Below are 9,061 nucleotides of genomic sequence, written 5' to 3'. Positions count from 1 at the left end.
TTCCGCACAACCCAAGCACGAAGCAGCAACGAAAGAGGGTAGCCTCCTAATTTGCAACCCCGCGCAGACAAAAAGGGAAGATTCTAGGAACGCCCTCATTGAGCAGCGCAGCCGGCGCATTGCCATTCCCCGCGCCTGCGCGGCCCGGCAAGTGCCCTGGTCCGTGGGATGCCACAGAAGGAGAAGGAGGGGGGGAGAGAGAGGATTGTCTGAGTGGAGCACGTGACACAAGCCGAGCTAAGCGTTGCGGTCCATCCCAGGTGCCGCAGCAGCCTCGGCGCCTGTTCTTCTGCCTCTTCCTCCCCTCCCTGCCCCTGGGTGCGGGAGTCGGCTGATGCGAGGCGGAGCCTGGAGATAGACACCCAGAGACAGAGATTTAAATTTCATTCCGAGGTCGAGAAGGGGAGCAGCAGCAGCCCCGGAGCAGAGTCCCCCCCCGCGAGTCCGTCCTCCTCGCCGCCACCGCTGCTGCTGCTGCTTGCCCGCCCGCCCGCCATGGATCGCTTCGTTGGAGGGCCGGGCCTCTTCGCCAACGTGGTGAACGAAACCTTCGAGTTCTACCGCTGGTCCTGGAGCATCCGAGGTAACCAAGCGCCGGCCGGCGACGCGTTGCCTGCCTGCCGCCAGGCTTGGCACTGAGAGCGCCCCGCAGCCAGCCAGCCTCTTCGACGCGTCCGCTCGCTGCAGTCCGCCTGCCCTCCTCTGCATGCCGGGCTGCACCTGCCAGCTCTTCTCCGCTGTCTCCCGCTAGCTGTCTCCACCCCCACCCCCCACCCCCTTTAGGCTGCGTCGTTTCCAACCAAAGAACGAGTCTCTCTCTCTCTCTCGCCCGCCCGGCCCCGGGTCCCTTACCTGCTGTCACTGTCACGCAGCGGTCAAAATGGCCCCGCGGTTCTTGTCTAAACTCGCTTGGCCTCTGAGGCAAGGCTGCAGCGCCGGACTGAAAGTCAGCGGGCCGGCTGGGCCTGGTATTCGCCACCGCCTCCCCTCGGATGTAGATATCGTCGTCCACTCCATTGCGATCTCTCTGCCTGAAGGAGAGACCCCAGCCCAGAGTCTGTCATATCCAGCGGCAGGGAGAAGCTGAAGTTCTGGTCCACTGGTCTGCTCTTAAGGTTTCCTTGACATGGAGCTCCCTTCTTCCAGTTCGCACCGGCAAGGCGGGATATAAATTGGAAGTAGATAAAATAAATAAATAAAAATTCATGTCCCCCCTGAGGTAGTTAGGTTGAGGAAGAATAACTACTCCACGTAGTTTGCTGGGCTGTTGGATTCCTGACATCCTCTTTTTAACTCTCAGCATCCCAGTGTCATCTGGCTTGCTGGACGGGGGCTGCTTCCCACAGTAGCCGGAGATAACTGCCAGTGGAAGGAGATGTATGTGATTTGTTGCATATCCACAGACTCGCATAGCATCTTCCATTGTTTCATCAGCAACAGTGGAGGTTACCCTGCCTGCAAATTTATTTTTCCGTATTGCAGAAAGCATCCTTGAGGCAATGCATTTTGTATAACATGTTGGAGCTAAATACTGGTTACAGGTGTATTTCATATTTTTCAGAGCAGACTCAGTGCTCTGAGCAATTTCCATTTCTTATGCTGTTCAGTGGTCCCGGTCACACGGCAAAGTTGCCGCGGGAGAGGCACGGATGGTGGGCGGATTATCCAGGCGCGATCACACCCCAACATCTGGGAAGTGGAGCGCACCCGTGGTTTACCGCCGACAGTGCGCCTTAAAAAACTAGTACCTCCAAGATACTAGTAAACGTTTGCCACGGCTGCCTCCAGACGCCCATGGTGTGATCGCGCCCGGCACGTGGTATTCCCCTCCGGTCTCTTGTGTACCCACCGGCACCAAGGGAAGGACCCGTGGTGTGCCGCCGGCGCGTCTGATCGTGTAATCCTGCATCAAACTGCGCTGGGGCAATTAGCCACGCCCCCCCGATATCCGGCCTGTGTGACCGGGGCCAGTATAGATCAAGATGGGTCGCCGTGTTAGTGTGTCTGGAGCAGGAGAAAAAGGCAAGAGTCCAGCAGCCCCTTAAAGACTAACAGAATTTGTGGCAGGGTAGGAGCTTTTGTCAGTCATCAGATACCTGCCACAAATTTTGTTAGTCATTAAGGTGCTACTGGACTCCTTTTCTTTTGTGCTGCTTGCAAGTGTTCTTCATTATTAAGCAAAATGTACTGCACGGTCTGATCTCATATTTCAGTTTCATGGTGCAGACGATCAGGCCTTGTTCCCTTTCATTTTTGAACTGAGATCCAGTAATTGTGGATTAAATGAAAAAGCTGGAGGCGCAGTAGCCAGGAAGGCATGGAATCAAACCATGAATTGTGAAATAGTTCAAAACGGTGGCATTTAAGATTGGCATTAGTGGAATAACTTAATAGTTTCAAACAGATTACAGATGAAGGTTGATAATGGAGACACAGGCAGCGGCTTAGGGTTGCTGGGCAGGTTATGCAGTGGAAACTTGTTTTTCACCACATCCAAGCCTGACTCCCGAGGAGTATATCTGTGTAGCAGAGAAAGTTATCAATGCATGCTTGCCAAATTCATAAAATGTTTTATGTGTGTATTAAAATTAGTGCATGAAGATGACTTTATACAGCTATAATGATAACCAACCATCCACATTCGTGGTGTGGAATAATGGGATGCATGCAGCCTTGGCTATGGGCTCCAGGAACCCATGACTGCCTAAGCCTCCTTGTCTTTCCTGCCACCTCCTCTTTCTGTTATTTCTCCAACTGTAACTTAATCTCATGTTCAGGGAGAGCCATACCTGCCTCCTTTTGCAAGTTTATCATCTCAGATATATGAATCCAACATGTACCTGCTTCCAAAGGCCAAGTAAGATACATAAGAAATACATTTTCAGTTAGTTTGGGACTAGTCCCCCCCCCCCCAGTTTATAGTTATATTCTCTTCTCACATAGATAATACTAAACTGCTTAACTAGTCACATCCAGGCAGGGTTTTAAAAAAAACCAGAAAAGATTTCAATGACAAAGTGGTTTGATGATTATTATTCATATCTGATTTGCTACTGTGTACTTCATGGTACATTGCAATAAACAGTGCTAGACAAAAGATAGTTTCTGAAAGACGAGGAGACCTATGTCAGTAGTGTGGAGTAAATTGTCAGCAAACAAGACTGCTACAATAAGCGCTTTTAACGGAAGTCACTTAGATGTTTCTCATTTTCTGAGGGATTACCAGAGGCCATCTTGACTGCTAAGAAAACTGTGCCTAATTGCTTTTCCCTTAAATGCTTCTCTATATAGCCTGTTATCAATTGTATGGTATAGCCTGAGTTTCTGTAATAGCAATTTTAAAAAAAGCAGGATTTTTCATCTAATTCTCAAGTGTTTGAGATCTTTCAGTGAGGATGGTAAGGGCAAGTTATGGGGATAGAAATGTAAGGCTTCAGTTGTATTCTTTAAACTTCAAAATTAATGGGGATTAATTGCAAGTAAATATGGTTAGGCTCAGGCTGTTAGGGTTGTTTGAGTTTATTCAGTGACTTAGGTGTGTATGTTACTCCTTACAATCACAATTGTATCAGTGGCACTAGGTTAGTGTGATGCAATGGCATGACAATATCATCACCTCATAAATGCCTTGGGAGGAGTCCTTCAAACACAGTAGTTGCATAACTCCCATTCATTTGATTGGCTGCTGAAATTATGGAAGCACCACCCAAGCCCTGTTTGAAACGGATGTTGTGCTGTAGCAATGCTTTGTTGTTTTCCATCACTTCAAATGACCACATTACAATGCAATTCTCTCACTTAATTTTCTGAAGTATTACCACTCTGTCCAATTATGCTTTGGATTTGACATGTGGAGTGGGACTTCTGCACCTCCCTCACCTGTGGCAGCCCACTGAGTGCCCCAAAACTGTGCTCTGGGGGTTCAAGGGACTTTCAGGAATAGTGTAGGGGGCACAGTGGGGTCTGCAGTGGAAGGAGGCACTGGCAAAAAATTGTCTTCCCTTTCTCTGCCACAGAAGTGGAAATCCGCCAGTGGAACAGCACCTTCAGATGCAGTCCTGGAGATCTTTTCATAGGCATTCAACGTGCTTCACATTCATTATCTATGTAACTGTCATGACAGCTCTCTCTAAGCTATTTCTTTCAATATTATAACTAGTGTTAAAAAGGAGGGTGAGACTGAACACCTTGCTTAACATCACCTGGTAACATTTAGTGAGATTGCAGAAAATTGAACCAGAGACATCTAGCTCACAGATGTTGCTTTTACTCTGTTGTGCCAGCTGTTCTTTTTCCTCTGCAACACCATCCATTGTCTCTAACCTAATGCTGCTTCACAGTATATACTTGTTATATTATCTACTTTATTGAAAAGTTCTAGAAATCATACAGGGGTCTGGATGAGTCTTTCACAGGTCAGGAAATGGAACTTCTGTATTTATTACTGATTCCTATTTTCCCGTTTAAAATAATGGGGGGGAACACCATACTTGTTTTGCTAAAGCTTTTGCAATCAAAATATGTATGCAAATATTGGTGTGGTTTTGATTCCAGAGATGATGCCACTCAGCAGATAAATCAGAACTTCCATTGCTCTGTAGCATCATTACTCAATCCATTTCATCTTGAAATTATACTGTGCTATGGCCTTGCCCAGCAATCATATCATAAAGGCTTTGCCGAGTGTTGATATTGCTCAATAAATGACATTTCACCATATTGAAACATCACTACACGGCAACATTGCACAATGCATGAAGTAATTTTATTCTCACTATGACACCTACACAGTTTCCCTTCATTGTTTCCAACATTCCCATATATATGAAGGCAGATTCTTATTTTTTGTATTCTTTCTTCATAACTCAAATCAAGCAAGGAATTGCCAGTTCACACACTGGTGTTATCTCCCTGATGTGATTTCTTGGGCAGTGACTTTATGGCAGAGATTCCATTTGTCGTTTCATTTTTCCTCCTGTGGGTCCTTCACGCACATCTATTTCTACCTAGGAAGCCTTAAATGTTAGCTTTGCTTATGCATGTAGTTGTAAAACAGTGGGGTGTTCATAAGGATAAATATCACATTGACTGTTAAAAATGAGTATGTCTTTAGGTTTAGGTTCAGAATGATAATTTTACTCTCTGGAATACAGAAGATCAGTTCCTTTCTTGTGTAACAGTACTGGAGGTTCCCCTTCTATTGCCCATATTCAGAGATCCCCGTGAGTGAGCAGAAAGCGCTTACACACATGCATGGGGCACATGAACCATTTTTCACTCATGATGAGTAGTGTATCATTCCAGAAAATCCTGAGACCCTCTATAGCAGGTGGTGGAGAGGGGAGAGGAGGTGAGGTACTGTAGCAAGAAAGGTGCAAGGCAGCCCTTATATTTGCAGTTTATGAGATTAGCAATGCAATCCTAAACAAAGTTACACCTTTCTAAGCTGATTAACTTCACTGGATTTAGAAGGGTGTAACTGTTTAGGATTTTGGTGTTAGCGCCTCTGTTTAAATTTCTAGTCCTCTATGCTGGTCCAGCTGGCCCAGATGGGAAACTAGTGAATTTGTAAGGACAGCAGAAGTGGCAGAATCTAGCTGCAGGTGATCCCCAAGCTTGATCAGTATACAGCTATTTTATATTTCATTTCAGCGTGGGAAGATGCTGCTGCTTGGATGAAACCAATGACAGGACAGAGTCTTTGCTACCTTTGTATCACTGGTGTATAATAACAAGTTGGGGGACTTGTGTGTGGGGGTCTCATTTTCCTCTCCGCCCACTATTCTTACCCTTCTCTGAAAGCTGCCATAGCCCCTTCCCTTTTCCTCCTTCCTTCTCTTATTCCCACCTACCAGCCAATCTACCTTTATCTGCCCCCGCTGTCTTCAGCTTTCCTTCCTTCCCTCCCCCTGGCAAACCTTCCCTAGGACAAGTCTGGCCTAGTTGCATGGTACCAGCAGCTGGGGCTGAGTTGTGTGGTGCTGGCCAAGCTGGGTCCAGTTGCGTGGTCGTGAACCTGTAAGCAATGCTCCCTCTAAACTGTGGAGTCCTGTGAGCAAAAATTCTCCTTTGTGAGCTACTGGCCTTAAAGTTGTGAGTGAGCGATTTGGCTGCTGCATAAATCAGTTTGCTCTGGAGCCATCCTCCCTGAGCTAAGACAATAATGCGTGAGCTGGAGGCTAAAAAACTGTGAGCTAGCTCACACTAACTCAGCTTAGAGGGAACACTGCCTGTAAGGACTTGCAGGGGGCACCTCACTTTCTACTGTGTTTTCCTCCCCACACTGTTTCCCCCCCTCCTCCTGGCAACTTTCCTGCTTTCTTCTCTTCTTCTAGCTTGCTCCCATGTTAAGTTATATTTTTATTCTATATATTTTTGCTTCATATATACTTATTTATTTGATAATTTTTTAAATTTATATCCTGCTTTTCTCCCTGACTGGGGACCAAAGCAGCTTTTCTCACAGTTCTCCCCCCCTCCACTTAATCTTCATAGCAACAAGCTTATGAGGGTGGGTAAGGCTGGGAGATTTTGACAGGCTCAAAGTCACATGGCAGGTTTCCATGGTTTAGCGAAGGATTTGAACACAGTTATCCCACGTCCTGGTCCAACACTCTAACCACTGTACCACACCAGGCCTCAGCCACCTTTCTTTCCACTGGGGAACCAAAGAAACGTACATGTTTCTCCTCTCCTCCATTTTTCCTCACAATAACCATTTGAGGAAGATTAAGCTGAGAGTGTGACTTGACCAAGAACAGTCAGTGAGCTTCCATAGCCAAATGGAGATTGGAACTTTGGTCTCCCAGAACATAGTCTGAAACTACTAGATCACACTTTTTATGGAGCAGTTCCTGTTGAGCACTAGCAAGGTCTGGTCATGACAACAGGTAGCCTGGTGGTTGCTGGTGGGCCTGGCTCCAATTAGTCCTCCCTCAAACAGTCCTGAAAGAGCCCTGCCCCCTCCCCCCTGCCTTTTACTAACAGAAACCACAGCTTGGAGGCTGGCAATAATGTCGTGATTGCTCAGCAACAGTCACTGAGGGCTTTTGTTTCTTAAAACTTCAGGGGATTTCTATTATTTGGGGGTTTTTAAACTCCCAATTGTTTTTCTGCAGCTTTGGGCTTTTATTTGTAGAAAAATCTGTCTTGTCTGTCTATGACCCCAGTCTCTAGATTTAAGTATCTGTAGATGGGGCAACATTTAAAATTAGACATATCGATATACTATTATTTGAATATTATTTGAATAATAGTACTTTTTAATATATATTTTTTCAGGTGATTTATTTCAAGAGACTAATGACTATATGAGTAGAACTGTGGGAAAATGCTTTACTTTTCAGCATTTTCCTTGAGTTTAATTGCTGCAAAAAAAGCATTTGTCTCACAAGGTTATTTGGATGGATTTAGCAAATGCAACTTGCATTTGCTTCCTAACGTGCAGTACTGGGACAGGAATGTGATGTGTGGCGAGGGAAATTACATTTTTCATTGGAAGCACAATGTACGTTTGAAAGTTTGTAAGATTGGAGAGCGCACAGTGTAGGCCACAACTAACAGTAGTACCGGCATTGCAGAACTTTGGCTGCTGTGAGTTAAAAGACAAGAGGGCCTTTTGCTTCCCAAGCCCTATTCTGGGCCTTCTCACCATTGCCCTTGTGCTATCTTTGCATGCACTTGAAATTGTGGGCAGTAGAAGTTTTTCAAATCAATTTTGATTTGGGTATGTATTGACCATAGGGTTGCCAACCTCCAAGTGGTGACTGGAAATCTCCTGGGATTATGACTGATCTCCAGGGGACAGAGATCAGTTCACCTGGAGAAAATGGCCACTTTGGAAGGTAGCCTATATGGCATTATACCCCATTTAAGTCCCTTCCCCTCCCCAAACCCTGCCTTCCTCAGGCTCCACCCTCAAAATCTCAAGGTATTTCCCATCCCAGAACTGGCAACCCTAACTGACCACTCACAAGACCAGTTCAACAGAACAAACTGTATTGTACTGGACTGGTTAAAAACGAGGTCAGCCTTTCTGTAGACTGAAAGAACAAGTTGTGTAGTTAGACAGTATTTTTGAACTTGCTGGCAGGCCCGTAGCTAACAACTTTTTGCTCAAGGGGCCCATGTTTTTCTCAGGGGGCCCACCACCAATGTTCCCTCTAAGCTTTGGAGTTACTGCCTCATGCTCGGTGGGTCCGGTCTTGAGGGCGAGGAGCTGCTGTTGCCTCCTGGCAGGGCCGGCCGAGGTTGTCCTGCGCTCTAGGTGAGCGCAGATGCCAACCTCCCGGCGGGTCCTGGAGACCTCTCCACCAGAACCAGAGCAGGCTGTCCTCCTCCCCCCTAGCTCAGGAGCCGTCGTCCCCCTAAAACCATTGGGGGGGGTCTTTATTCTGCGGGTGTGGAGAAGAGGGCATTGCCGGCACAGGGGGGAGGAGGTGGTGGAGGAGAAGGATCAGAGAGGACGCCTGAACAATAGAGGGAGAGAGAAGGGGCGGGCACAGCTTCCTCGGCGGCTGCTGGTGTTGGAGGTGTTTCCTGGCAGTGTGTGTGCACCTTTGGGAGAGGAGAAGCAGGAGGGCACACACCCCAGCGCGCACCCCCCAACACACACACACAAGGCTGGCAGCCGCGGAAGACACCCTGGCAGGGATGGGGAGCACCCGGGCTGGCTGCTAAGAGCACCTCCATCTCTGTGGGAGAGGAGGAGGGCACACACCCCCAGCATGCCCCCCCCAACACACACACACAAGGCTGGCAGCCGCGGAAGACACCCTGGCAGGGATGGGGAGCACCTGGGCTGGCTGCTAAGAGCGCCTCCATCTCTCCCCTTCCCCACACACCTGCCTTCTCTTCTCCCCCCTCCCTGCCTCCTGGCGCACACGAGAGCGAGTGTGCATCTCCTCCTCCTCCTCCCTCACCCCTCTCCACTCGTTTCTTCCACCTCCTGCCCAACTCACTGGATATTACCCATCTTCCGGGATCGCCGCCGCGATTCTGCTTCTCCCCAAGCCCAGCCATGAACCCCAGCTGCGCCCCACTGGCAGCCGGCCAGGGGGGG

The 9,061-nt window shown here is 47.9% G+C and overlaps 1 protein-coding gene across 1 annotated transcript in view; it reads left to right on the top strand.

Moving 5' to 3' along the window:
* The first annotated feature begins 486 nt into the window (after nt 1–486).
* The window catches only part of ELOVL4 (ELOVL fatty acid elongase 4), a 67,930-nt gene continuing 59,355 nt past the window's right edge, over nt 487–9,061 (top strand). The window contains exon 1 of the mRNA XM_015424901.1: nt 487–583. Within this exon, the coding sequence (XP_015280387.1) occupies nt 496–583 (88 nt within the window). The 5' untranslated portion in view covers nt 487–495. The remainder of the gene's footprint in view (nt 584–9,061) is intronic.

This window comes from Gekko japonicus, unplaced genomic scaffold, assembly GCF_001447785.1.
Source record: "Gekko japonicus isolate JY-2015 unplaced genomic scaffold, Gekko_japonicus_V1.1 scaffold2913, whole genome shotgun sequence".
Classification (NCBI taxonomy): Eukaryota; Metazoa; Chordata; class Lepidosauria; order Squamata; family Gekkonidae; genus Gekko; species Gekko japonicus.
The sequence above is the reverse complement of the archived record's forward strand: the minus strand, read 5'-3'. Positions and strand labels throughout refer to the sequence as shown.